The sequence below is a fragment of the Odocoileus virginianus genome, chromosome 2 (assembly GCF_023699985.2).
Source record: "Odocoileus virginianus isolate 20LAN1187 ecotype Illinois chromosome 2, Ovbor_1.2, whole genome shotgun sequence".
Lineage (NCBI taxonomy): Eukaryota > Metazoa > Chordata > Mammalia > Artiodactyla > Cervidae > Odocoileus > Odocoileus virginianus.
Window position 1 is genome coordinate 101,423,582 of NC_069675.1, and position 27,653 is coordinate 101,451,234.

At 65.4% G+C, this 27,653-nt stretch overlaps 1 protein-coding gene across 17 annotated transcripts in view; it reads right to left on the reverse strand.

Annotated features, from left to right (window-relative positions):
• EXD3 (exonuclease 3'-5' domain containing 3) overlaps positions 1-27,653 on the reverse strand; it is an 85,444-nt gene that overhangs the window by 42,607 nt on the left and 15,184 nt on the right. For 10 of the 17 annotated variants that reach the window (XM_070456505.1, XM_070456497.1, XM_070456515.1 and 7 more), the window contains exons 3-8: positions 24,215-24,301; positions 14,648-14,712; positions 6,527-6,700; positions 6,035-6,202; positions 1,725-1,992; positions 1,133-1,188 (exon numbers count right to left, since the gene is read on the reverse strand). In XM_070456505.1, coding sequence (XP_070312606.1) covers positions 1,133-1,188; positions 1,725-1,992; positions 6,035-6,202; positions 6,527-6,700; positions 14,648-14,712; positions 24,215-24,278 — 795 coding nt within the window. In that variant the 5' untranslated portion in view covers positions 24,279-24,301. The remainder of the gene's footprint in view (positions 1-1,132; positions 1,189-1,724; positions 1,993-6,034; positions 6,203-6,526; positions 6,701-14,647; positions 14,713-24,214; positions 24,302-27,653) is intronic. The other 7 variants (XM_070456525.1, XM_070456521.1, XM_070456520.1 and 4 more) reach the window with 3 other exon arrangements.

Here is a 27,653-nt window from a genome sequence, read left to right on the forward strand (position 1 = left end):
CCCCCAGTGCACACACACATGTACACACACCCATGTGTGCACACACACCCCAGTGCACACACATGCGCACACACATCCATGTGTATTCACACACAGCCCAGTGCATGCACACACACCCATGTGTGTACACTCCCCAATGTGTGCGCACACACATGTGCACACACATACCCATCCACGTGTGCAGACATCCATGTGCACACAGATACCTATGCACAGACATCCATGCTCACACACACATCCATATGTGCGCACACACCCATGTGCACACACAGACGCCCATGTACACACACAGACACCCATGTACGTACACACACACCCATGCTCACACACACACATGCACACACAGGCTCTGCTGCTCCTTAGGCCATCGCTGGGGGGCTCTGTGGTCACCCTCATCTCCACTGTGAAGGATTGGAGGCTCAAACAGGCCTGGGGGCTCCTGGGGGGGCTCTGTTGTCCCTGAGCCAGTGGGAGGGGGCTGTGGGCTGGGGAGGAGGAGCAGGGTGGAGATCAACCACCGGCCGCAGCCCTGGTGGCCCAGAAATGCTGGTTGTGTCAAGATGGCTCCAGCACGTGCCCTGGTGCATGCTTGCAAGACCCCCTAAGCTGCCCAAGCCCCTGGGGAGCCCCAAGGGAGCCCCTGGCCATGGTATTGGGCCTTGGAAGATACTGGCCACTCCCCTTGAAAGAACCAGACCTTAAAAGGTCCCCTCCCAGTGGCTCCCACATAAGTCTCCTCACCTGCTCTCCCCTCCCCCATGTGGTCACATAGGTCAGACCGTGTGGAGACCAGACGGGACATGGGCCCATCTGCCAGGCCAGGGCTCTAGGTGCGCGGTCCTCATGGGAGCTCCCACTCCTGAGAACCCTTCAGGCCACCCCAGAGCTTGGTACGCCCCTAGTGACTGGCCGCTTTTTGAGCATGCTATACCAGCGTCCGCTGATGGCTCACAGGCACTCACTGGCCCCTCCCTGGCCCTCCTCACATAATCAGGTGGTCACGTATGACCCCTGCCCTCCAGCACCTCAGCTCCACCTGTGGGAACAAAGCCCACAGCTCGTGGTGGGGACCCTCCCTAAACCATGCTTCTGGAGGCCTGGACATGATCTGATCTACATGAGAAAGACTCACACCTTCTCCACGTCGAGATCTGCCTGCAGCTGCAGCTTCGTGCCCAGCACGATGGCCTGGGAAACACCAAGGGCCGGGATTACACGGGGCCATGGGACGGGCAGTGCCCCGGGGTGAGGAGTGCACCTGAGGGGCTCCCGCCCTTGCCCGCCGCCCTCAGGTGCCTCCAGGCACTGTAGGGCAGCCACGGCCGGTTCAGTTCCGCCACGTGGCCTCAGGCCGAGGGGCCTGGAACCAGGAAGCACCCCAGTCCACAGGCCCCTGTGCCGAGCCAGGCTCCATGTGTGCCGTGGGGTGGCTGGGACGACCCCTGTGTCCCCCTCACCCAGCTAGGGTTCAACGTAGACGGGGCCTCGAGGTGCTTGCTGGGCAGGGGGCCTGGGTCAGGGGTTGCTGATGAGAAGGCGGACGGAGGGAGGGGCAGGGCCTCCATCACCCAGCCACGGAGCCTGGCGGGGTGTGGACTGCTGCCCCCACTCCTCCCAGGGGCGCCCCCGGCTCGGGAATGTGCCCGGCGCAGTTTTTCACGGCGCCCCCGAGGGGCCGGAGGGGCTCTGTGCGCTCTGGAAGCCTGACGGACTGCAGCCCTGACCTGCCGGGCTCCTCCGGACCTCCCAGCGCTTTCCACAAGGCACAGCGTGCGCCCCAAAGCGACTCAGAGTCTGTCTGATGGAGCGCGCTGACCCCAGGCCCAGGGCAGCAGGCCGGGTGGTCGGTGCATCGGGGGCATGCAGAGAGCTGCCCTGGGATCCATAGAGTAAGCGGCTCTGAAGCCACAGGCTCGCAGGCAGCCCCTCAGATGGGGCAGGGTGCACGCTGCGCGGTCTGCCCTGTCCTGGGCGCGCGACTGTCCCCGGACTCTGCAAAGAAGACGGGGCGGCCCTGAGCGCCCGCACGTAGCGCAGGCCGCGCTGCTATTAATAATTTCCATACATCGCACTCCCATAATGAGCAAAAATAACTGGCCAGGCGGCCCGGCCCCGCCCCCCGCAGCTCAGAGAAAGGCCCAAAATAGCGGCCTGGGAAAGGAGCTCCGGCAGAGGCCGGGATCGCGGGGCGGGAGAGCGGGGCTGGGGGCCTCTCCCTGCGCGGCGCTGACCCGGCGCCCCGCGGCCTGGCCGGAGTCCAGGAGCTCAGCCTCGGCCAGGCCCCGGGGGGCCCAGGGCCAGGGGAGAGGGGTGCAGGGCTTGGGGGAGGGGGAAAGGCAAAAATGGGGGAGGTGGTGGGCCAGGGAAGGGGACGAAGGCCTGGGGGCGGGGCTTGGGCGGGCCTGGTGGAGGAGCGGGTGCAGGGCTGGGGGCGGGGCCAGGTGTCCCTGCAGCCTCACTGGATGCTCTGACCTCTTCTGGGTAGGAGACCCTCAGGAAGTTGAGGGGGCTCTGAAAGCCGCCCCGAAAGCTGGAGTGCACACACTAGGCACACCACGTTCAGACCTCCTTAGAGCCCCGCCACCAGCGTCCTGGCTTCCAGGCTCCCGCAGGGCCAGCATCTGGACCCAGGCTCCGACAGGCCAGGCCGGGTTGGAGAAGGGGCATGGGTGGGAGGACTGGGGGCCTGGAGCCCTCTGCGCTCCAGGCCAGGCCCCAGGCAGTGGCCCCGGAGAGGACGGCAGAGGGAGCAAGGGGAGCCCCTGACTCCTCACCACTCTCCAGGGCAGCTGGCCTCCATCACCCGAGGGTCTGGCTCCTCAGCAGGCCACCCCCATCCAAGAACTCCGAGCCCCAGAACCAGCCTCAGACTGGAGGGGCAGCCTGGGGTGATGGCCCAGGTCTTGGTCCGGTGGGGGCAAGGGCGGGCCAGGCACTGCCCCTCAGAGCAGCGGGAGGACAGCCTGCAGAGTCCGCCCGCCCCAGGCCCTTCTCTGTCGGCCACACCCCCTCCCTCCCTCTCTTCTCTGCTTCCATCCTTCCCCTCTCCCTCCCCCTCCCAGGAGACAGCAAGGCCCAGGGGCCCGCTGTGCCGACCAGGCCTGGGTGGCTCACACACTGGCCTACAGTCAGGGCCCTGGTCCGGGTGTCCACTGGCAGGGCAGAGTGTGGGGCCGCGGAGCGGGGCAGGCAGTGCTCAGAGTCTGGCCCCGCCCACCCAGGTGTGTGGTCAGAGCCGCCTGTGAGGGATGCACACCCCTGGGCACAGGGTGACGCCACCAGAGGGTCTGGGCGCCCTTCTCTCCTGCCTGCTTCCTCCACGGCAGCCAGCCCCTGACCAGGCCCGCCAGAGCTGTCTGTACAACCAGGCTGCCCTCTTTCGGCCAGGCGACCTGCGTGGGCACAAGGGTGTGGCCGGAGCACCGGGGCTGGAAGGCCAAGGACTCCCCTGGGAGTCTTCTCTGGCTGAGAAGGGTCCTTTCTGCCCCCTAGCCCTGAGGGTCTGTGGCCTGGAGGCTGTGGGTGGCAGCAGAACCATCTCCTCCAGGAAGTCCCACCTTGGTTCTGTTGGGTCACGCAGGCCCTGAGGGTGGGGGAATCGCCTGCTGAGCCAGGGGCCTGGGACCGGCCCCAGGCCAGGCTGGGGAGCCACAGTGGGAGGAGGGTAGGGGACGAGACCAGGGCTGGGCCACCTGGCACCTTGCTGGCATCGCTGACCTCTGCCCAGGAGGCCAAGAGTGGGCCGCTGAGAAGAGGGCTGCCCTGGGCTGGGTCAGGGTGGGGCAGTGGGAACCAGCTCAGGCCCCAGAACTGTGGCTTTGGTGAAAAGTAACTAAGACCAGAGGGGCTGGGGCGGTGACAGCGGGAAGGGCAGGCACGCAGGACCCCGACCGGCCAGCAGGGCCCGGGGCAGGTGCCCAGACCCCAGGACTGACCTGCCTCCCACCCCCACTGCTCACCATGGGCCTGCCGCCAAGGGGCCTTTTCTTTTTATTTTCTTTTTTAAGCAAAGCTATCTTTTTACCTTGATAAGCTGTTTAAAAAACGTAAATAAAATAACTCGGCAGACAAAAGCGGGCATTCACGCAGCCGGAGCCGCCACCGCCCTCGACATGAAATATCGCAGCACATGAAGCCGTGAGTCCCCGCTAATCCGAGCGGACAGGCCTGAAGGCGGCCCCTCGGCGGCGCGGCGCGGGCACTGGAGCGTGCACCGCCTGCCGGGCCCGCCTGCCCGGGACAATGGCCTTTCTTCGCACGAGGGGCCTGCGCTGGACAAGAGCGCTCTTTGTGTGCCAGTCCTGCCTCGGAGTGCGAGGGAGGCGCATTCAGCCGTCCAGACGCTCTTTGAAAGGCCCGAGTGTAACAGGAGACGCGACACACCAGCCTGCCTCTTCCCCCGCGGCCCGGCCGCCCCGCACCGTCGCGTTGTGACTGCGCGTCCTCCGCCTGCCCGCCCGCCCGGCGCGCGCCTCCGTTCCAAGGAGCCTCCTCTTCGGGGAGGGGGAGCGCGGGGTGGACCTGGGACCTCCTGGGCGCCGGCAGCACCGTCCCCCGGTGTGTGGGCTCGGCTTCGGGCCCCACGAGGCAGCGGCGGAGGCGAGTCCTGGGCGGCCTCTGGACCCCTGGAGGCTGGACTCATCCCCCGGGGAGACGGCCCCTCTGAGCGGGGCGCCCACACCTCAGGTGCAGCAGCCGCTAGGATCTCAGCCGGGTGCCCGGCCTCCCAACCCCTCGCCGCTCATCCCGCCGCCGCCCCGCCCACCAACCCCAGGGGGAGTCATCGCCAGAGCACCTGCCAGGCCCAGGGACACCGAGAGCACGACTTCAGTGCTCCCTCTTCATGTCGGAACCTTCTGGGCTTAAATGAGAACCAGCTCTGCTCACAGAGGAATCAGCAAAACCACCAAGCTTCCAAAAGCCCGCGGAGTCCCACCAGAGGCCAGCACTCCTAAGCCCACACGCCCCCCTGAGTCAGCCCTACCTCCTACAAGGGAGCCAAACACCGCCCCTCTGCCCTCCCTGCCCCAGCCACACGCATCACACACACTGGGAGCTCCTGAGCGGCGGACGCAGCTGAGAGCCTGGACCCCACACTGGCGTGACACCCCGCACCCAATCTTCTGAAAAGGACGCATGTTGTGCCAGGCCTGGTCCCTGGTGGGGGCTGGGGGGCGGGGCTGGCACGATGGTGACAGCGGGGATCTGGTAGGGCCTGGGGGAGTCTGTCCCTCATAGGGTCCCCACCACTGACCCGACCCAGTCCAGAGTGGCCCAGCAAACAGGCACGGGTGGGCCCCACCCAGAAAGAGTGCAGGCCCCTGGCTCCAAGGCAGACACCCTATAGATAGCTGGACACCCAGGCCCAGAGGCAAAGCGGCCAGTCCTCCAGCCTGTCGTGGCCGCGACCTGTGGCTTTAGGGAGGGCCTGTCTTCAAGCAGAGGGTTCTTGGCTCCTGCCCACGGGCTCCATGCATCCAGGCTGTGCCAACAGGGGCTGGGTGAGCAGGGGTGAATCGGCAGGGGCAGGAGGAGAAAGCAGGTCCAGGGTCTGGCCTGGGCCCCGGGTGGCCTGGGTGGGCAGAGACTGTGGCAAGCTTCTCCCATCCTCACGCCCCCTCCCCACCCACACCGGGAATTAACAAAGGAGTGTGGGCCGCAGTCGTGTGGGTTTCTGGGCCAGAGCCTGGCATCCCCACACTGCTGACCAAGCGTGACAGGCTGGTGGGCACCTGGGAAGAAAGGACCCTGGCACGTGCTGTAGACCAGGCTGGATGTGGGGGCTGTGCCTAGACCTTTCAGCGGGTCAGTGTGGGGGCGCCCAGGACCCCCACACCAGGCATGGACCTGGGCTGGTCCTGGGGGGCTGGTCCCCTGCACCCCAGACCTGCGGCCTCTGCACAGCCCCCAGGGTAGAGGGGACACTTCCAGAGTGGGCGTCTCGCCCCCAGCCTGGCTCTTACCCACGCCACTGACCCACGTGGAGGCCCGGCCCGTGAGAGAGGCCCAGAGCCACAGGGAAGGGCTCACTCACCTCTTTGAACTTGCCCTCCTGGTGCAGCCGGTGAATGTGAGCCAGCACAGCGCTCCGGTCTGCATCCTGCAGCTGGAAGATGCTGACCAGCGGCTCCACTAGGCTGAGGGGGCCCTCAGTGAGGAGCCGGACTGCACGGACCTGCAGCGGCTTCAGTGCTGGGTCGCCCTGGAGACCCCAGACCTGACCTCAGTGGAGGCAGCAGCTGTGGCCAGGGTCTTGAGACCTGATGTGGGCAGGGGGCATGGTGCCTGGGTGGGCCTGGTGTGGGGCGGCCAGCGCCTGCAGCCTCAGGCTGGTGGGTGGACGTTGTGGGTGGGCAGGGGCACAGACAAGGGAGCCGAGGCTACCTGGCACATGGCTGTTAGAGGCCTACCCACTGTTGGTGACCCCTGTGGGCTGCCGGGGCCAGGTCAGGTGGGCGTGGGGCCTCGTGTGGAGGGCTGGACGGGGTGAGAAGGGAACAGGCCACGGGCCGAGGGTGGGGCTCACCTGGGCGGGCCCTGGGCGCGGCTGTGCCTGCAGCCAGCGCTCTAGCTCGCGGGCCACCCATGCTTCCAGTGAGGGGCCCCGCCCCCCGCAGCCCCGGCTGGCGTCCAGCATGTCCAGGAGAGTGGCGAGCGGGTCATTCAGGGTGGCGAACCCCTTCCAGGCTTCCTCCCGGAGCTGTGGAGACACAAGGCCCCACTGTGGTGAGCCCTTACCGCCAGCCCTCCCACCAGAGTGGAGCTGCCCACCTTCCCTGCCAGCTGCACTGTCCAGGCGGATGGCCCCGCAAAGGCCAGGCTTGATCCCTGGGCCAGAAGCTGGGTGGCACCCTCTGCACCCTGACCACCTGTGTGGCATGCATGGGACGTGGCAGTGGGCCTAACATATGACTGGAAACAGAGAAAAGGAAGGAGAAACCCAAACTGAAACCTGCCTTCTGTTTATCTTCCTAGAGACACGTAAGAGCTGAACGACTGAGACAAACACGTGTGTCTCCGCCACCCACGTCCAGGGGAGCGGCGAGCATCACGGCGTCCTTCACGTGGCCAGAGGGGCCCCTGAGCGCAGCCAGCCCCTCAGCTCCAGCCCCACAGAGGGTGTGCAGGTCGCCAAGGGCCAGGGCAGGGGCTGGAGGAAGAGACCCACCCCCCACCCCACTCAAGGCCACAAAGAAGAAAAGCTTTTCCCAGGAAGCCCCTGTCCTGGGACCGGGGTGTCACGGCGCTGAGTGCAGAGCATTGCCAGGAGGAAGGCTGCCTCGACGACCCTGTGAGCCCATGGAGCCCCCCCACGGAGACGGGCAGAGCACAGGGCTAGCTCTTCCCTCTGAGGTATCCAGTCTGCCCCCGGACGGACTCTCCCGTGCCGACCCACAGAGGCCTGGGCAGGGCACGGGAGGCGGCGCGTCCTCCGGAGGTCAGGCCCTGCTCCCTGGCCGGCCCGAGGCTCTGCCCTCAACAACCGGGGGTCGGCTCGCTCACCCTCTCCCGAGACGCCCTGCAGAGCAGCAGCTTCCAGAGCCCTGTCCTGCTACTTCCAGACACAGGGCCCTCGACCGAAAGTACTCAGAGGAAAGGGGTCGGGGGGAGAGACACTGCCTCACAACCAGAGTAGAAACGGCCGGCACCTTCCCCAAGACCACAAGGAGCAGGCAGTCCCCCTCACCTTTCCTGAGACCTCCGAGGAGCGGGCAGCCCCCCCACCTTCCCCGAGACCCCCGAGGAGCGGGCAGTCCCCCCCACCTTCCCCGAGACCCCCGAGGAGCAGGCAGTCCCCCCCACCTTCTCCGAGACCCCCGAGGAGCGGGCAGTCCCCCCCACCTTCTCCGAGACCCCCGAGGAGCGGGCAGTCCCCCCACCTTCCCCGAGACCCCCGAGGAGCGGGCAGCCCCCCCAACTTCCCCGAGACCCCCGAGGAGCGGGCAGTCCCCCCACCTTCCCCGAGACCCCCGAGGAGCGGGCAGTCCCCCCACCTTCCCCGAGACCCCCGAGGAGCGGGCAGTCCCCCCACCTTCCCCGAGACCCCCGAGGAGCGGGCAGCCCCCCCACCTTCTCCGAGACCCCCGAGGAGCGGGCAGTCCCCCCACCTTCTCCGAGACCCCCGAGGAGCGGGCAGTCCCCCCACCTTCCCCGAGACCCCCGAGGAGCGATCAGTCCCCCCCACCTTCTCCGAGACCCCCGAGGAGCGGGCAGCCCCCCCACCTTCTCCGAGACCCCCGAGGAGCGGGCAGCCCCCCCACCTTCTCCGAGACCCCCGAGGAGCGGGCAGCCCCCCCACCTTCTCCGAGACCCCCGAGGAGCGGGCAGTCCCCCCACCTTCTCCGAGACCCTCGAGGAGCGGGCAGCCCCCCCACCTTCCCCGAGACCCTTGAGGAGCGGGCAGCCCCCCCACCTTCTCCGAGACCCCCGAGGAGCGGGCAGCCCCCCCACCTTCTCCGAGACCCCCGAGGAGCAGGCAGTCCCCCCACCCTCCCTGAGACCATCGTGGACATGGCCGTCGCCTGGCCAGGTGCCGAGACAGGAGCTGCGCCCAGGGGTCTGCAGGTCCGGCTCCCACCATGCAATTGTGGGGGGCCCAGGGACGCCTGGACCTGCTCTGGTGTCGCCCAGACAGTGCAGACCTCCCCGCAGTCCCAAGACCTCCCCAGGGCCTTGCTGACAAAGCCCGTGTCTCAGCCCTCCCGCCACAAGACTGAGCGGTGGAGATGCAGTCATCAGTGAGGCCAGGGGCCCTCTACCCTCCCAGGCCCTCACCTGGGCCCCGCCGCCCTCTGAGGCCCTCACCTGGGCCCCGCCGCCCTCTGACGCCCTCACCCGGGCCCCGCCGCCCTCTGACGCCCTCACCTGGGCCCCGCCGCCCTCTGATCCCCTCACCTGGGCCCCGCCGCCCTCTGACGCCCTCACCTGGGCCCCGCCGCCCTCTGACGCCCTCACCCTGGGCCCCGCCGCCCTCTGACGCCCTCACCTGGGCCCCGCCGCCCTCTGATCCCCTCACCTGGGCCCCGCCGCCCTCTGATCCCCTCACCTGGGCCCCGCCGCCCTCTGACGCCCTCACCTGGGCCCCGCCGCCCTCTGACGCCCTCACCCGGGCCCCGCCGCCCTCTGACGCCCTCACCTGGGCCCCGCCGCCCTCTGACCCCCTCACCTGGGCCCCGCCGCCCTCTGACCCCCTCACCTGGGCCCCGCCGCCCTCTGACGCCCTCACCTGGGCCCCGCCGCCCTCCGAGGCCCTCACCTGGGCCCCGCCGCCCTCTGACGCCCTCACCTGGGCCCCGCCGCCCTCTGACGCCCTCACCCGGGCCCCGCCGCCCTCTGACGCCCTCACCTGGGCCCCGCCGCCCTCTGACCCCCTCACCTGGGCCCCGCCGCCCTCTGACCCCCTCACCTGGGCCCCGCCGCCCTCTGACGCCCTCACCTGGGCCCCGCCGCCCTCTGACCCCCTCACCTGGGCCCCGCCGCCCTCCGAGGCCCTCACCTGGGCCCCGCCGCCCTCTGAGGCCCTCACCTGGGCCCCGCCGCCCTCTGACGCCCTCACCTGGGCCCCGCCGCCCTCTGACGCCCTCACCTGGGCCCCGCCGCCCTCTGACGCCCTCACCTGGGCCCTCTACCCTCCGACGCCCTCACCTGGGCCCCGCCGCCCTCTGACGCCCTCACCTGGGCCCCGCCGCCCTCCGAGGCCCTCACCTGGGCCCCGCCGCCCTCTGACGCCCTCACCTGGGCCCCGCCGCCCTCTGACGCCCTCACCTGGGCCCCGCCGCCCTCTGACGCCCTCACCCGGGCCCCGCCGCCCTCCGACGCCCTCACCTGGGCCCCGCCGCCCTCCGAGGCCCTCACCTGGGCCCCGCCGCCCTCCGACGCCCTCACCTGGGCCCCGCCGCCCTCCGAGGCCCTCACCTGGGCCCCGCCGCCCTCTGACGCCCTCACCTGGGCCCCGCCGCCCTCTGACGCCCTCACCTGGGCCCTCTACCCTCCGAGGCCCTCACCTGGGCCCCGCCGCCCTCTGAACGCCCTCACCTGGGCCCCGCCGCCCTCTGACGCCCTCACCTGGGCCCTCTACCCTCCGAGGCCCTCACCTGGGCCCCGCCGCCCTCTGACGCCCTCACCTGGGCCCCGCCGCCCTCTGACGCCCTCACCTGGGCCCCGCCGCCCTCCGACGCCCTCACCTGGGCCCTCTACCCTCTGACGCCCTCACCTGGGCCCCGCCGCCCTCCGAGGCCCTCACCTGGGCCCTCTACCCTCTGACGCCCTCACCTGGGCCCCGCCGCCCTCCGAGGCCCTCACCTGGGCCCCGCCGCCCTCCGAGGCCCTCACCTGGGCCCCGCCGCCCTCTGACGCCCTCACCTGGGCCCCTCTACCCTCCGAGGCCCTCACCTGGGCCCCGCCGCCCTCTGACGCCCTCACCTGGGCCCCGCCGCCCTCTGACGCCCTCACCTGGGCCCCTCTACCCTCCGAGGCCCTCACCTGGGCCCCGCCGCCCTCTGACGCCCTCACCTGGGCCCCGCCGCCCTCTGACGCCCTCACCTGGGCCCCTCTACCCTCCGAGGCCCTCACCTGGGCCCCGCCGCCCTCTGACGCCCTCACCTGGGCCCCGCCGCCCTCTGACGCCCTCACCTGGGCCCCTCTACCCTCCGAGGCCCTCACCTGGGCCCCGCCGCCCTCTGACGCCCTCACCTGGGCCCCGCCGCCCTCTGACGCCCTCACCTGGGCCCTCTACCCTCCGAGGCCCTCACCTGGGCCCCGCCGCCCTCTGACGCCCTCACCTGGGCCCCGCCGCCCTCTGACGCCCTCACCTGGGCCCCGCCGCCCTCTGACGCCCTCACCTGGGCCCCGCCGCCCTCCGAGGCCCTCACCTGGGCCCTCTACCCTCTGACGCCCTCACCTGGGCCCCGCCGCCCTCCGAGGCCCTCACCTGGGCCCTCTACCCTCTGACGCCCTCACCTGGGCCCCGCCGCCCTCCGAGGCCCTCACCTGGGCCCCGCCGCCCTCTGACGCCCTCACCTGGGCCCTCTACCCTCCGAGGCCCTCACCTGGGCCCCGCCGCCCTCCGAGGCCCTCACCTGGGCCCCGCCGCCCTCTGACGCCCTCACCTGGGCCCCGCCGCCCTCTGACGCCCTCACCTGGGCCCCGCCGCCCTCTGACGCCCTCACCTGGGCCCCGCCGCCCTCTGACGCCCTCACCTGGGCCCCGCCGCCCTCCGAGGCCCTCACCTGGGCCCCGCCGCCCTCTGACGCCCTCACCTGGGCCCCGCCGCCCTCTGACGCCCTCACCTGGGCCCCGCCGCCCTCTGACGCCCTCACCTGGGCCCCGCCGCCCTCCGAGGCCCTCACCTGGGCCCCGCCGCCCTCCGACGCCCTCACCTGGGCCCCGCCGCCCTCCGACGCCCTCACCTGGGCCCCGCCGCCCTCCGACGCCCTCACCTGGGCCCCGCCGCCCTCTGACGCCCTCACCTGGGCCCCGCCGCCCTCTGACGCCCTCACCTGGGCCCTCTACCCTCCGAGGCCCTCACCTGGGCCCCGCCGCCCTCTGACGCCCTCACCTGGGCCCCGCCGCCCTCTGACGCCCTCACCTGGGCCCTCTACCCTCCGAGGCCCTCACCTGGGCCCCGCCGCCCTCTGACGCCCTCACCTGGGCCCCGCCGCCCTCTGACGCCCTCACCTGGGCCCCGCCACCCTCTGACGCCCTCACCTGGGAAAGCGTTCTTTAGGCCCGAGGCCCCCGGCATCACCCCTTTCTTGCCTGTGTGAGCCTTTCCCCCACAAACACCTCTGCCGTGCTCAGCCTGGGGCTCAGGGGCCACTGCTGGGTGGCAGGTCTCAGCATGGGCATGGCCGTGGCCCCACCCTGGGCGGGCTCCCCAGGACACTCCTGGAGCGACATCCACTCACGTCCTTGTGACTTGAAACCCGCTGTTCTCTGGCCACTGGGCAGGGCTCGCGAGGACAAAACGCGGACTCCCCCTCGAGCACCGGGTGGACGCTGTCTGTGAAGACCCTGGGCCACCAGGCACAGTGAGCACAGGGGAGACCCCAGGCTGCCTTGGGGCGCCGACGCAGGGCCGGGGCCCCCGGGGTGTTTGCGGGTGTGCTCAGGGGCTCAGTCCTGGGGGCGCCTCTGGGCCTGGCCCTTGGCCACCAGAAAGGATGGGCTGCACTGAGATGAGCTCCTGTGAAAACTGCAGGCCTGGCGGGGAACACCCATGGGAGTGACGACCACCACGGGGCGATCAAAGCTCCAAGGGTAAACGATGACAAGATACCAGCTTGGGAGCGAAGACAGAAAAGAAACACGTCTGAAATTACGAGAGAGAAGAGCTATCAGCCCTAAGTGAAGGATAAGACACGCTGGCCCTAAGCAGACACCGCGGCCGTGGGGGGATTGCCCACACCAGGTCCGGCGTCCCCGGCCACGTGGCCCCTCACCCTGCTCCTGGGCATGCTGGGTGCAGCGTCCACGCTGACGGCCCTTCAGGCCCAGCCCTGAGGCCCCCCGGCTGACCCCTCCCTGCCTCCTTCCCACCTTCTGGGCCCCTCCCGCTCCTAACCCCCACCCAGCTGGGACCTGGGCACAGCCCCTCCTTCCTACTCACATTCAGGGGTGAAGGCACAGCCCCCCGACTGCAGTGGGCTTGGGCCAGGGCCCCAGAGGGCCTGTTAGCACTGCTGGGCTCCGGCCCCGTGGGGCTGCGCTGCGCCCAGGAGTGAGCGTTCCCAGCAGTCTCCAGGGTGCAGGCCTGGGCCCCCCATGGGGAGCACTGCCCCCCACCCACCCCCACCCTCACCCATTTCCCCTGGGGGCTCTCAGGCCCCCCCCCCGGCCCCCTCCCACCCTCAGGCCTCAGCGCTGTGCCTGCTTAGCCTGTTCCTCCAGTCCCTGCTGACCACCTTACAGGCTCGACCACGGACCCCGCGGCCTCCCAGTTCTTTCCCCACAGGGCCAAGCTCCCAGGAGTTCTGCAGGCTCGTCCTGAGGCCCCTGCCCTGGGCTGCGCTGGCCTCCAGGGCCCGCTGCTCATCTGACCCCCAGGGACTCGGCCACCACACCTCCTGCCGCCGCCCTGGAGGCCGGGGCAGGGAGGGGGCAGTGGGCACCTTCCGCCCCACCCCTCGAGGCCCCCCAGGTACCCTGCCCCCCGCTTGTGGCTGGGCCTCAGGCCTCACGCGCGTCTGATGACACTGGGCAGCGTGGGTGAGCTCTGGAGTGTGAACACGCGTTCTCTCCTGGCGGGACACCAGCCAAACGGGGAACTCGGAGCATTTACACAAACGACCACAGTACAAGCCTGGCCCGCACAGAAGCCAGAGCACGGATCAGGTGCCTTCCCGGCCAGGAAGACGGCCGACGGGCATTAAGACACAGCCCCGCGTCTCTTTGGAAATGAAGAACATGCTGGTCAAGGGGAGACAGTGAAAATCAGACAGCAGGAAGGACGACGGAATCCGAGGTGGAATCCAAGACATCAAACGAGGACGACAGACTCGGGTGGAGGAGAGGAAGGAGAAGAGGGCGGCATCGGCAACAGAGACGCCTGGGCCCACCACTTGCGGGTCCAGCGCCTGAGGCGGTCAGCCCTGGGGGGCGGGGGCAGGCAGGGGCTGCGCTGCCCTCGGGGTCACGGGACCGGAGGGACCTTGGCCCAAACCGTGCTGACGCACAGGAAGCGGGCACTCCCCTGGGAAATAGGTCCGGAAGTGGAAACTCTCAGGGAGACCTGGGTTTCACAGGTACGTTCCCAGCCCCCAGCCCGGCTCAGAGCCCCGCGGCGCCCGGCGGCAAGGGAACAGACAGGCGGTTCTTCCCGGCTGCTTCAGCTCGACCCAACAGGAAACGCAGTCTCCCCTGCAGCAGGCAGGCACGTCTAGGCGGGAAAGCCTCACAGCTCCGTGGCCCAGCTTCCTGAGTCTCCCTCAAAGCCACAGGGCACGGAATCGGGAAATCAAGAAGCTTCTGGTTTTTGCAGAAGCACTGGATTTCTCCAGCTAACAACCAGAGCCAGCTGTTGACAGGCCTACACGAGTCGGGGGAGGCCGCGCAGCTTGGACCCGCAGGGGCTTGTCCAGACAGAAGGCTGCCTCGTGCCCTGGGAAGCCCCGTGAGCCTCTCCGGCTCACAGACAGGCCTCCCCTGCAGGCCCATGGCCTTCCTGGAGCTCACCGGCCCTGGGGTCATGGGGTCGGTGGGGGGTGGGGGTAGGGAGGCCAGGCTGGCCCGAGAGGATGCCCCCCCCCGAGTCACGCGTGGCTCCTGCAGCCCGCGCCCCCCGGGGACCAGGGCCGCCTCACTCCTCAGTGCCTCAAGGGAGCTCAGTGCAGGGAGCAGCAGCCGAGGGCCAGTACTGGTGCCAGCTGGGGGCTGACGCAGAGCTGCCGTCCTGCAGGGCCCCCATGGGACCCGCTGTGCGGGGCCCAGTGGCCGTGGAAGATCCTGACTGTCTGCCGGCCAGACCACACACACGGCTGTCCTCCAGGCCTTCCGGCAGAGGAGGCAGACAGCAAAGCCCAGCAGGCGCCCCCGCTGCCCGCAGGCTGGTGGTGGCACTGCCCTCTCCTCCTGCTCCGTGCATCCAGCAGGCCTTGTCTCCCAGCCACAAGCCCACATGACCCCCAGAACATTCACCGAGGCAGCTCACCTGTCGCAGCTCCCGAGTGGACCACAGCGTCTGCAAGGTCTGCAGGAACAGGTGCAGGTCCCGGCCTGGGGGGACAGGGCAGGGCTGTGGAGAGGCTGTGTGCGGCGGGGAGCGCCTCCCTAGGCCTGGCCTGCTGCTCAGGCAGTGGGGCTTCCTGCAGTGCCTGCTGGGGGGCTTCCAGCTCAGCTCAGGGAGCCCAGACTCGCATTCCCGCCGCAGTGGGCCCCTGGTCCGTGTGAGCGGGGAGGCCTGCGGTACTGACCCGGCCCGAAGGCACCCCCCGATCCACGGCCCACTGTCCGGCCTCTGGCCCCTGCTGAGGCCCAACGTGGTCCTGGCCTCTGCCCCCCTGTCCTCCCTCTGCCCTGTCCTGCTCCTGGCGAGTCCCACCCAGGCCCAAGTCCCTAAGCTTCTCCGCTCCCTGTTGCAGGGCAGGGCATGGGGTCCCGGAGTGGGCGCCTGCTCAGCCCAGTGCTGCCCAGGGCGGCAGGGGTCCAGGTCACCCTCAAGCTGGAAGAGTCGGTGCCGTCAGGCCAGGTCCCAGGTTAGGGCCAAGGAGGGCCGGCTGTCCGAGAAAAGACACGGCTGCCTGCTCTGGGTGTGGGAAAGGAAGCCACTTCTGAGGCCGGGGCTGGGGACCAGCTCTGAGCTGCCCGTGGCCACCAGCGCCCGCTGGCTCTCTGCCTGCTGGGCCTCACCCTCTGTGCCCTGAAGTCAGGGTTCCCGCTCCCCACGCCCTCTCCCTCACCGCAGCCCACCAGCCTCCGCAGCACCTCCCCCCCCAACCCACCCCACCTCCATCCCCCTGCCCCAGCCTAGCCTGCAGGCCTAGGCCATCTTGCCTTGCCAGTTCTGCTAGAGGGGTCTGGGGGCCATCACCTGTCCAGCCCCCAAGAGAAGCTGCAGACGAACCTGGTTCTTTTGCTTCAGGGGCCGTGGCCCAGGGCCTGGGGAGGGTGGGCGTGAGACCCGCCAACAGGGACGGGGCTGTGGGGGCCCCCGCCCATTCCAGGTGGGAGGAGCACCCGGCCCTCAGCCAGGACCTCGGGGTCAGACTCAGGACCGCGGTCCACACCCAGGGGAGCAGGACCCCAGGTGGCCACACCTGTGAGGCCACTCGAGAGTCAAGGGGCAAAGGGCAGCAGCTGCTCCGCAGGGAGCCGGACGGACAGACTGAAAGATGGGAGACCCGAGCCAAGGGCCCCGAGGACGCGGGCTCGCAGAGAAGACGGTGACTGTGGGGAACCCCAGAGGTCACAGGAGAGTCTGCCCCAGAAAGCAAGGCCGGCTGACAACGCAGGCGCGTCTGCCCCGCTCACACTGCAATACGGGAGGAAAGTCACCTGAGCCTGTCACTGGACACACAAGTGTCTCATGTAAACGCGATAGCTTGTGAAGAGTGATTCTAGTTACAACTGAAAATATAACCCAGCAAACTAGGACGAGAAGGGATGTCCTAAACCAGAGAAAAGGTGTCTGTAAAAACCCTCTGCAAATGGAGGCCTCAGTGATGAAAGCTTCCCCTGAAGCGGACACACGAGGAGGAGCCGCCGACCACTTGACGTGGCCCTGGGGCAGTGCCAGGGCAGAACAGACAGGAGGAGACTGAACGGCCACAGAGCGGAGCGCAAGCGAACTGCAACAGCGGCTCTCGGGAAACACACTCTGCTCCCCGCAGAAAATGAAACACACAGCACAGAGGACGAGGGCTCTCAAGCTACCAGAAACAGAGGAAACCGGAAGCGAATTACTGACAGACCTCTGTACACAGCACGATTCTAACACTACGAGGTGTTCTACCTGCCGGGGGACTGTGTGACGGGGGACTGTGTGTGACGGGGGACTGTGTGTGACGGGGGGACTGTGTGTGACGGGGGGACTGTGTGTGACGGGGGACTGTGTGTGACGGGGCGACTGTGTGTGACGGGGCGACTGTGTGTGACGGGGGGACTGTGTGTGATGATAGACTGTGTGACGGGGGGCTGGGTGTGATGATAGACTGTGTGACGGGGGGACTGTGTGTGACGGGGGACTGTGTGTGACGGGGGGACTGTGTGTGATGATAGACTGTGTGACGGGGGGACTGTGTGTGATGATAGACTGTGTGACGGGGGGCTGTGTGTGACGGGGGGACTGTGTGTGACGGGGGGACTGTGTGTGATGATAGACTGTGTGACGGGGGGCTGTGTGTGACGGGGGGACTGTGTGTGACGGGGGGACTGTGTGTGATGATAGACTGTGTGACGGGGGGCTGTGTGTGACGGGGGGACTGTGTGTGACGGGGGGACTGTGTGTGATGATAGACTGTGTGACGGGGGGCTGTGTGTGACGGGGGGACTGTGTGTGACGGGGGGACTGTGTGTGATGATAGACTGTGTGACGGGGGGCTGTGTGTGACGGGGGGACTGTGTGTGACGGGGGGACTGTGTGTGATGATAGACTGTGTGACGGGGGGCTGTGTGTGACGGGGGGACTGTGTGTGACGGGGGGACTGTGTGTGATGATAGACTGTGTGACGGGGGGCTGTGTGTGACGGGGGGACTGTGTGTGACGGGGGGACTGTGTGTGATGATAGACTGTGTGACGGGGGGCTGTGTGTGACGGGGGGACTGTGTGTGACGGGGGGACTGTGTGTGATGATAGACTGTGTGACGGGGGGCTGTGTGTGACGGGGGGACTCTGTGTGACGGGGGGACTGTGTGTGATGATGGACTGTGTGTGACGGGGGGCTGTGTGTGACGGGGGGGACTGTGTGTGACGGGGGGACTGTGTGTGACGGGGGGCTGTGTGTGACGGGGGGACTGTGTGTGATGATAGACTGTGTGTGACGGGGGGACTGTGTGTGATGATGGACTGTGTGTGACGGGGGACTGTGTGTGACGGGGGGACTGTGCGTGACGGGGGGCTGTGTGTGAGGATGGACTGTGTGTGACGGGGGGCTGTGTGTGACGGGGGGACTGTGTGTGACGGGGGGACTGTGTGTGACGGGGAGAATGTGTGTGACGGGGGGACTGTGTGTGATGATAGACTGTGTGTGACGGGGGGCCTGTGTGTGATGATGGACTGTGTGTGACGGGGGACTGTGTGTGACGGGGGACTGTGTGTGACGGGAGACTGTGTGTGACGGGGGGACTGTGTGTGATGATAGACTGTGTGTGATGATAGACTGTGTGTCACAGGGGGACTGTGTGTGATGATGGACTGTGTGTGACGGGGGGCTGTGTGTGATGATAGACTGTGTGTGACGGGGGACTGTGTGTGACAGGGGGACTGTGTGTGACGGGGTGACTGTGTGTGATGATGGACTGTGTGTGACGGGGCGACTGTGTGTGACGGGGGACTGTGTGTGATGATAGACTGTGTGTGACGGGGAGACTGTGTGTGATGATAGACTGTGTGACGGGGGACTGTGTGTGACGGGGGACTGTGTGTGATGATTGACTGTGTGTGACGGGGGGCTGTGTGTGATGATGGACTGTGTGTGACGGGGAACTGTGTGTGACGGGGGACAGTGTGTGACGGGGGGACTGTGTGTGACAGGGGGACTGTGCGTGACGGGGGGACTGTGTGTGATGATAGACTGTGTGTAATGATAGACTGTGTGTGACGGGGGGACTGTGTGTGACGGGGGGCTGTTTGTGACGGGGGACTGTGTGTGATGATAGACTCTGTGTGACGGGGGGCTGTTTGTGACGATAGACTGTGTGTCACGGGGGACTGTGTGTGATGATAGACTGTGTGTGACGGGGGGACTGTGTGTGACGGGGGGACTGTGTGTGACGGGGGGCTGTGTGTGACGGGGGACTGTGTGTGATGGGGGGACTGTGTGTGACGGGGGGACTGTGTGTGATGATAGACTGTGTGTCACAGGGGGGCTGTGTGTGACGGGGGGACTGTGTGTGATGGGGTGACTGTGTGTGATGATACACTGTGTGTGACGGGGGGACTGTGTGTGACGGGGAGACTGTGTGTGACGGGGGGCTGTGTGTGATGATAGACTGTGTGTGACGGGGGACTGTGTGTGATGATAGACTGTGTGTGACGGGGGACTGTGTGTGATGATGGACTGTGTGTGACGGGGGACTGTGTGTGACGGGGTACTGTGCGTGATGATAGACTGTGTGTGACGGGGGACTGTGTGTGACGGGGGACTGTGTGTGATGATAGACTGTGTGTGACAGGGGGACTGTGTGTGATGATGGACTGTGTGTGACGGGGGACTGTGTGTGACGGGGGACTGTGTGTGATGATGGACTGTGTGTGACGGGGGGCTGTGTGTGACGGGGGACTGTGTGTGATGATGGACTGTGTGTGACGGGGAACTGTGTGTGACGGGGGGACTGTGTGTGACGGGGGGACTGTGTGTGACGGGGGGACTGTGTGTGACGGGGGGACTGTGTGTGATGATAGACTGTGTGTGATGATAGACTGTGTGTGACGGGGGGACTGTGTGTGACGGGGGGCTGTGTGTGACGGGGGGCTGTGTGTAATGATAGACTGTGTGTGACGGGGGGACTGTGTGTGACGATAGACTGTGTGTGACAGGGGACTGTGTGTGATGATAGACTGTGTGTGACGGGGGACTGTGTGTGACGGGGGACTGTGTGTGACGGGGGGCTGTGTGTAATGATAGACTGTGTGTGACGGGGGGACTGTGTGTGACGATAGACTGTGTGTGACAGGGGACTGTGTGTGATGATAGACTGTGTGTGACGGGGGGACTGTGTGTGACGGGGGGACTGTGTGTGACGGGGGGCTGTGTGTGACGGGGGACTGTGTGTGATGGGGGGACTGTGTGTGACGGGGGGACTGTGTGTGATGATAGACTGTGTGTCACGGGGGGGCTGTGTGTGACGGGGGGACTGTGTGTGATGGGGTGACTGTGTGTGACGGGGGGACTGTGTGTGATGATAGACTGTGTGTCACGGGGGGACTGTGTGTGACGGGGGGACTGTGTGTGATGGGGGGACTGTGTGTGACGGGGGGACTGTGTGTGACGGGGGGCTGTGTGTGACGGGGGGACTGTGTGTGACGGGGAGACTGTGTGTGACGGGGGGACTGTGTGTGACGGGGGGCTGTGTGTGACGGGGGGACTGTGTGTGATGATAGACTGTGTGTGACGGGGGGACTGTGTGTCACGGGGGGCTGTGTGTGACGGGGGGACTGTGTGTGACGGGGGGCCTGTGTGTGATGACAGACTGTGCGTGACGGGGGAATGTGAGTGACGGGGCGACTGTGTGTGACGGGGGACTGTGTGTGACGGGGGACTGTGTGTGACGGGGGACTGTGTGTGACGGGGGGACTGTGTGTGATGATAGACTGTGTGTGACGGGGAGACTGTGTGTGACGATAGACTGTGTGTGACGGGGGACTGTGTCGGGGGACTGTGTGTGACGGGGGGACTGTGTGTGATGATGGACTGTGTGTGACGGGGAGACTGTGTGTGACGGGGAGACTGTGTGTGACGGGGGACTGTGTGTGACGGGGGACTGTGTGTGACGGGGAGACTGTGTGTGACGGGGGGACTGTGTGTGATGATAGATTGTGTGTAATGATAGACTGTGTGTGACGGGGGGACTGTGTGTGACTGGGGGACTGTGTGCGATGATAGATTGTGTGTAATGATAGACTGTGTGTGACGGGGGGACTGTGTGTGACGGGGGACTGTGTGTGACGGGGGGCTGTGTGTGACGGGGGACTCTGTGTGACGGGGGACTGTGTGTGACGGGGGACTCTGTGTGATGGGGGACTGTGTGTGACGGGGGAACTGTGCGTGACGGGGGGACTGTGTGTGACGGGGGACTGTGTGTGATCATAGACTGTGTGTGACGGGGGGACTGTGTGTGACGGCGGACTTTGTGTGATGATGGACTGTGTGTGACGGGGTACTGTGCGTGATGATAGACTGTGTGTAATGATAGACTGTGTGTGACGGGGGGACTGTGTGTGACGGGGGACTGTGTGTGACGGGGGGACTGTGTGTAATGATAGACTGTGTGTGACGGGGGGACTGTGTGTGACGGATAGACTGTGTGTGACGGGGGACTGTGTGTGATGAGAGACTGTGTGTGACGGGCGACTGTGTGTGACGGGAGACTGTGTGTGACGGGGGGCTGTGTGTGACGGGGGACTGTGTGTGATGGGGGGACTGTGTGTGACGGGGGGACTGTGTGTGATGATAGACTGTGTGTCACGGGGGGGCTGTGTGTGACGGGGGGACTGTGTGTGATGGGGGGACTGTGTGTGACGGGGGGACTGTGTGTGATGATAGACTGTGTGTGACGGGGGGACTGTGTGTGACGGGGGGACTGTGTGTGACGGGGGGCTGTGTGTGAAGGGGGGACTGTGTGTGATGATAGACTGTGTGTGACGGTGGGACTGTGTGTCACGGGGGGCTGTGTGTGACGGGGGGCTGTGTGTGAAGGGGGGACTGTGTGTGATGATAGACTGTGGGTGACGGTGGGACTGTGTGTCACGGGGGGCTGTGTGTGACGGGGGGACTGTGTGTGACGGGGAGACTGTGTGTGACGGGGGGACTGTGTGTGATTGGGGGACTGTGTGTGATGATAGACTGTGTGTGACGGGGGGCTGTGCGTGACGGGGGACTGTGCATGACGGGGGGACTGTGTGTGACGGGGGGACTGTGCGTGACGGGGGGCTGTGTGTGATGACAGACTGTGCGTGACGGGGGACTGTGCATGACGGGGGGACTGTGTGTGACGGGGGGACTGTGTGTGACGGGGGGACTGTGTGTGATGATAGACTGTGTGTGACGGGGGGCTGTGTGTGACGGGGGACTGTGTGTGACGGGGAGACTGTGTGTGACGGGGGGACTGTGTGTGACGGGAGACTGTGTGTGACGGGGGACTGTGTGTGACGGGGGGACTGTGTGTGACGGGGGACTGTGTGTGACGGGGGGACTGTGTGTGATGATAGACTGTGTGTGACGGGGGACTGTGTGTGACGGGGAGACTGTGTGTGACGGGGGACTGTGTGTGACGGGGGGACTGTGTGGGATGATAGACTGTGTGTGACGGGGGGACTGTGTGTGCCGGGGGGCTGTGTGTGACGGGGGACTGTGTGTGACAGGGGGACTGTGTGTGATGAAAGACTGTGTGTGACGGGGGGACTGTGTGTGATCATAGACTGTGTGTGATGGGGGGCTGTGTGTGACGGGGGGACTGTGTGGGATGATAGACTGTGTGTGACGGGGGGCTGTTTGTGACGGGGGACTGTGTGTGATGAAAGACTGTGTGTGACGGGGGACTGTGTGTGACGGGGGGACTGTGTGTGACGGGGGGACTGTGTGTGATGATAGACTGTGTGTGACGGGGAGACTGTGTGTGACGGGGGACTGTGTGTGACGGGGGACTCTCTGTGACGGGGGGACTGTGTGTGACGGGGAGACTGTGTGTGACGGGGGGACTGTGTGTGACGGGGGACTGTGTGTGACGGGGGGACTGTGTGTGATGATAGACTGTGTGTGACGGGGGACTGTGTGTGACGGGGGGACTGTGTGTGACGGGGGGACTGTGTGTGACGGGGGGCTGTGTGTGACGGGGGACTGGGTGTGCCGGGGGGCTGTGTGTGAGGCTCGCCGGGGTGTGCCGGGGGGACTGTGTGTGACAGGGGGACTGTGTGTGATGAAAGACTGTGTGTGACGGGGGGACTGTGTGTGATCATAGACTGTGTGTGATGGGGGGCTGTGTGTGACGGGGGGACTGTGTGTGATGAAAGACTGTGTGTGACGGGGCGACTGTGTGTGATCATAGACTGTGTGTGACGGGGGGCTGTGTGTGACGGGGGACTGTGTGTGACGGGGGGACTGTGTGTGATCATAGACTGTGTGTGACGGGGGACTGTGTGTGACGGGGGGACTGTGTGTGACGGGGGACTGTGTGTGACGGGGGGACTGTGTGTGACGGGGGACTGTGTGTGATGATAGACTGTGTGTGACGGGGGACTGCGTGTGACGGCGGACTTTGTGTGATGATGGACTGTGTGTGACGGGGGGCTGTGTGTGACGGGGGGCTGTGTGTGACGGGGGACTGTGTGTGACAGGGGGGCTGTGTGTGATGAAAGACTGTGTGTGACGGGGGACTGTGTGTGATCATAGACTGTGTGTGACGGGGGGCTGTGTGTGATCATAGACTGTGTGTGACGGGGGAATGTGTGTGATGGGGCACTGTGTGTGACGGGGGGCTGTGTGTGATCATAGACTGTGTGTGCTGTGGGGCTCTCTGTGATGGGGTGACTGTGTGTGATTGGGGACTGTGTAATGGGGGGACTGTGCCAGATGGGGGAGTGTGCATGATGGGGGACTGTGTCTGATGGTGGGAACTGTGTCTGATGGGGGGCTGTGTCTGATCCCCTTTCCCAATAGGGTGGCCTTTAAGGCCCAATGACTTGACATAATATGGACCTCTGGGGAACAGCTTGGAGTTCATGTTGAGGACACTGGGGCAGCAATGGTGTGCAGTTTTTAGGTTTAGTGTAAAGGCATCTGCCATCACCCCCTTGGAGAGTCTGCTAGAGCAGGACATGTATCTCAGAGGACCCCAGGGAGATGCCCAGGATCCTGGGTTGTGGGCTCAGAGGCTGGACCAGACCTCCATCCACACCACCTGCAGAAGGTGCTGCCCTTTTGCTTACATGCTGGGGGCCCTCCTTCCCACTAGTGTGCCCACTGGGGGACCCAGCCCAGCACAGAGCCAGCCCCTCAGGGTGCTCAGGGTAGCAGGAAGGGACCACTCTCCAACTGGACGCAGGGTCTTGGCCTGGAAGGAGCCCCTGCTTCTCCAGCCTCGGTCTCCTCTTTCATGTCACGATCTGTCTTTCTTGGGGGGACTTCATATCAGACTTCATGTGGCCCTGTGTCTGCCCCACCCACATCACCAAACATAGCAGATGCGCAGAAAGCAAGCCCGGCAGAGCCCACAGATGCCGCCCAAGAGGAGTTCGGGGTTTCTGGAGGAGAGTCCAGAGCCGACAGCCTCGGGTGTCTTGGGTCTGGGGGTCACATGGGGGCCACGTAGGGGCTCCTGCTCTTCAGACATCTCTCTTGGGGCTGGGGCCCCGTGGGGGCTCCTGCTCTTCAGACACCTGTCAGCCCCCTGCTCCCGCCTTCTTGGCCGGACGGATGAGAGGCCTTGTGTCCATACTTGGTGTGGGGCGCAGTGAGGGCTCCAGAGAAAACCACCTGCGCACCCAGCTCTACCCACACCTCAGCGTGGGCTCCGTCCTTCTCCCAGAACTGTCTGTCCAGTCACGGCCCTTCAGAGTCAGTCACCAGGCACGCGGCCAGCAGGCAGGCCACCATGGGGCCACAGGGTCATGCTTCCCAGGCAGCAGGAGGTGCGCCCGTGGCCCCGGGACAGGAGGCCGTGCCGGCGGCCTGCCCCCGCCCACACCTGAGGCCGCTCTCCGTGCCCCAGGCCGGCGCTGCCCCGACACCTCCGACCCGGTGTCCCTGCCCCGTGCACACCCACATGCCTACCCCATGGCCCGCCCTGCACTGCCCGCTGGACCTGGGGCCGTGAGGGGCACAGGCTCACCCACGGGACTCACCACCAGTGGTGTCAGCGGCGGGGTCAGCAGCAGCAGACCTTTCCTCGGGGTCTCCAGGGTCCATTCTCAGGGAAAATGCAGGAGCTGCTGGAGGCCAGTGGAGACGGGCAGTCAGGCTGCAGGCTCCATACAAAGGGGGAGACCTCGCAGGGCCCGCTTCGTGGTTGGGGAGCGGGGCCTGGGAGCCTCAGCCTTCCGACAGGAGCCTGCCCCACAGGCGCAGTCAGCTCTAAATCACCCAGGCCGACAACAAAGCACTGCCGTCCCCAGGTGGCCAACAGGCTCCTGCCAACATGCATTTTGCTTTTCCACATTTAGGGAAAGGGGCCAGTTTGACCTCATTTGCTGTGTGGTTTGTATCACAGGATTGTTGCAGCACCTCTGTTTAGACCCAGGTCCTGACACAGGCCTGGATTGGAGGGTCCCCCACCCACCCCCTGTGCCGTCTGCTCCCCAACCCACTCCGCCACTCCCACGAGCTTTGGACGTTTACCGTTGAACTTCTCTCTAACAGGCTGATACGGCTGTTTCCTGACTCTCCAGTCTTACACTGACGGACCAAGTTCAAGGTGAGAATCCACCCCCACCCCACCGACCTGGACACAGCTCTCTGAGGGTTTCCACTGAGTCTTCAAGGGAACCAGGGCCATGGGGCCAGAACTGCAGGAGCTGGAGGGGCCACGGGGGCCAGAACTGCACCTGCTGGAGGGGCCGTGGGGGCCAGAACTGCAGGAGCTGGAGGGGCCGTGGGGGCCAGAACTGCAGGAGCTGGAGGGGCCACGGGGCCAGAACTGCAGGAGCTGGAGGGGCCGCGGGGCCAGAACTGCACCTGCTGGAGGGGCCGCGGGGCCAAAACTGCAGGAGCTGGAGGGGCCGCGGGGCCAGAACTGCAGGAGCTGGAGGGGCCGCGGGGCCAGAACTGCAGGAGCTGGAGGGGCCGCGGGGCCAGAACTGCAGGAGCTGGAGGGGCCACGGGGCCAGAACTGCACCTGCTGGAGGGGCCGCGGGGCCAGAACTGCAGGAGCTGGAGGGGCCACGGGGCCAGAACTGCACCTGCTGGAGGGGCCGCGGGGCCAGAACTGCAGGAGCTGGAGGGGCCACGGGGCCAGAACTGCAGGAGCTGGAGGGGCCACGGGGCCAGAACTGCAGGAGCTGGAGGGGCCGCGGGGCCAGAACTGCAGGAGCTGGAGGGGCCGCGGGGCCAGAACTGCAGGAGCTGGAGGGGCCGCGGGGCCAGAGCTGCAGGAGCTGGAGGGGCCGCGGGGCCAGAACTGCACCTGCTGGAGGGGCCGCGGGGCCAAAACTGCAGGAGCTGGAGGGGCCACGGGGCCAGAACTGCAGGAGCTGGAGGGGCCACGGGGCCAGAACTGCAGGAGCTGGAGGGGCCGTGGGGCCAGAACTGCAGGAGCTGGAGGGGCCACGGGGCCAGAACTGCAGGAGCTGGAGGGGCCGCGGGGCCAGAACTGCACCTGCTGGAGGGGCCGCGGGGCCAAAACTGCAGGAGCTGGAGGGGCCACGGGGCCAGAACTGCAGGAGCTGGAGGGGCCGCGGGGCCAGAACTGCAGGAGCTGGAGGGGCCACGGGGCCAGAACTGCAGGAGCTGGAGGGGCCACGGGGCCAGAACTGCAGGAGCTGGAGGGGCCGCGGGGCCAGAACTGCAGGAGCTGGAGGGGCCGCGGGGCCAGAACTGCAGGAGCTGGAGGGGCCGCGGGGCCAGAACTGCAGGAGCTGGAGGGGCCGCGGGGCCAGAGCTGCAGGGAAGAGTGCAGGACCCCCAGAGCTCCCAGAGGCAACTGTCCCTGGGCCAAGAGTTCATCAGAGACATGCGTGGTCAAGTGGTGCCACTCACTCAGGGATCCATCTCAGTGACCACAGTGAGAGAGACCCACTGTAGACCCACTCTGCCAACCCCACCAGTGTAACCAGGCCCCTAAGCCCCAGAAAATCCATGGGACACTTTGTAGGGTGAACCTCTCCAAGATGAAGATCCACCCTAACAAAGGTCCGTCTAGTTAAGGCTATGTTTTTTCCAGTGGTCATGTATGGATGTGAGAGTTGAACCATAAAGAAAGCTGAGTGCTGAAGAACTGATGCTTTTGAACTGTGGTGTTGGAGAAGACTCTTGAGAGTCCCTGGGACTGCAAGGAGATTCAACCAGTCCATCCTAGAGGAGATCAGTCCTGGGTGTTCATTGGAAGGACTGATGCTGAAGCTGAAACTCCAATACTTTGGCCACCTGATGTGAAGAGCTGACTCACTGGAAAAGACCCTGATGCTGGGAAAGATTGAAGGCAGGAGGAGAAGGGGACGACAAAGGATGAGGTGGTTGGATGGCATCACTGACTCAATGGACAACAGCCTGAGCAAGCTGCAGGAGTTGGAGATGGACAGGGAAGCCTAGTGTGCTGCAGTCCATGGGGTGACAGAGTCAGACATGACTGAGTGACTGAACTGAACCGACTGAATGAAATGCCAAGCTATGCCCCCCTCACCAGCTCAAGGTAATCAGAAACTGCCTGCTCACTAGAACACCACCCAGCATTCTTCAAACGGAGGCAACAGAATAGAGTCCCTATCATTCACAGTGTTCAGTAGATAATATAAAAATCACAAAGGAAATACAACCCATAGGTAAGGGGGAAGAATGTAGAAAAGCACATGCAGAAAGCAACCTGAAGGAGGTTCAGAGGCTGCCTTTAGCAAAGACTTTAACACTGAACTATTCTGTGTTCAAAGAATGAATGAAAAACATGTTCAAAAAGTTAAAGAATAATACGATCTTCATGAAACAGAGAGGTAGAAATGGAAATCACATGAAACACATAAGAGAATGGGAACCCCGATGGCTCAGCAGTAAAGAATCCAACCTGCCAATGCAGGAGATGTGAGTTCGATCCCTGGATCAGGAAGATCCCTAGAAAAGAAAGCGGCAACCCACTCTTGCCTGGGAAACCCCATGGACAGAGGAGAAGAGCAGGCTGCTGTCCATGGGGTTGCGCAAGAGTTGGACTAAACCACAACACAGAATAACTACATGGCAACTCTCTAATAAAAAGTATAAAAGTATAATAACTAAAATGGAAAATCCACTGACTGGGCTTGACAGCAGATTGGAGAGTCAGTGAATTTAAAGACAGATCGATAGAAGCTAGGGTCTCCCTGGTGGCTCACATGGTAAAGAAATCTGCCTGCAATGCAGGAGACTCGGGTTTGATCCCTGGTCAGGAAGATCTCCTGCAGAAGGGAGTGGCAACCCACTCCAGTATTCTTTCCTGGAGATTCCCATGGACAGAGGAGCCTGGTGAGCTACCGTTCATGGGGTTGCAAAGAGTCGGACACAACTTAGCAACTAAGCATGCAGTAGAAATTATCCTATCTAAAGAGGGGGGAAGAGTAAAGAAAAAAAAAAGTGATACCATTTCTTCCCTGTTGGATTCCT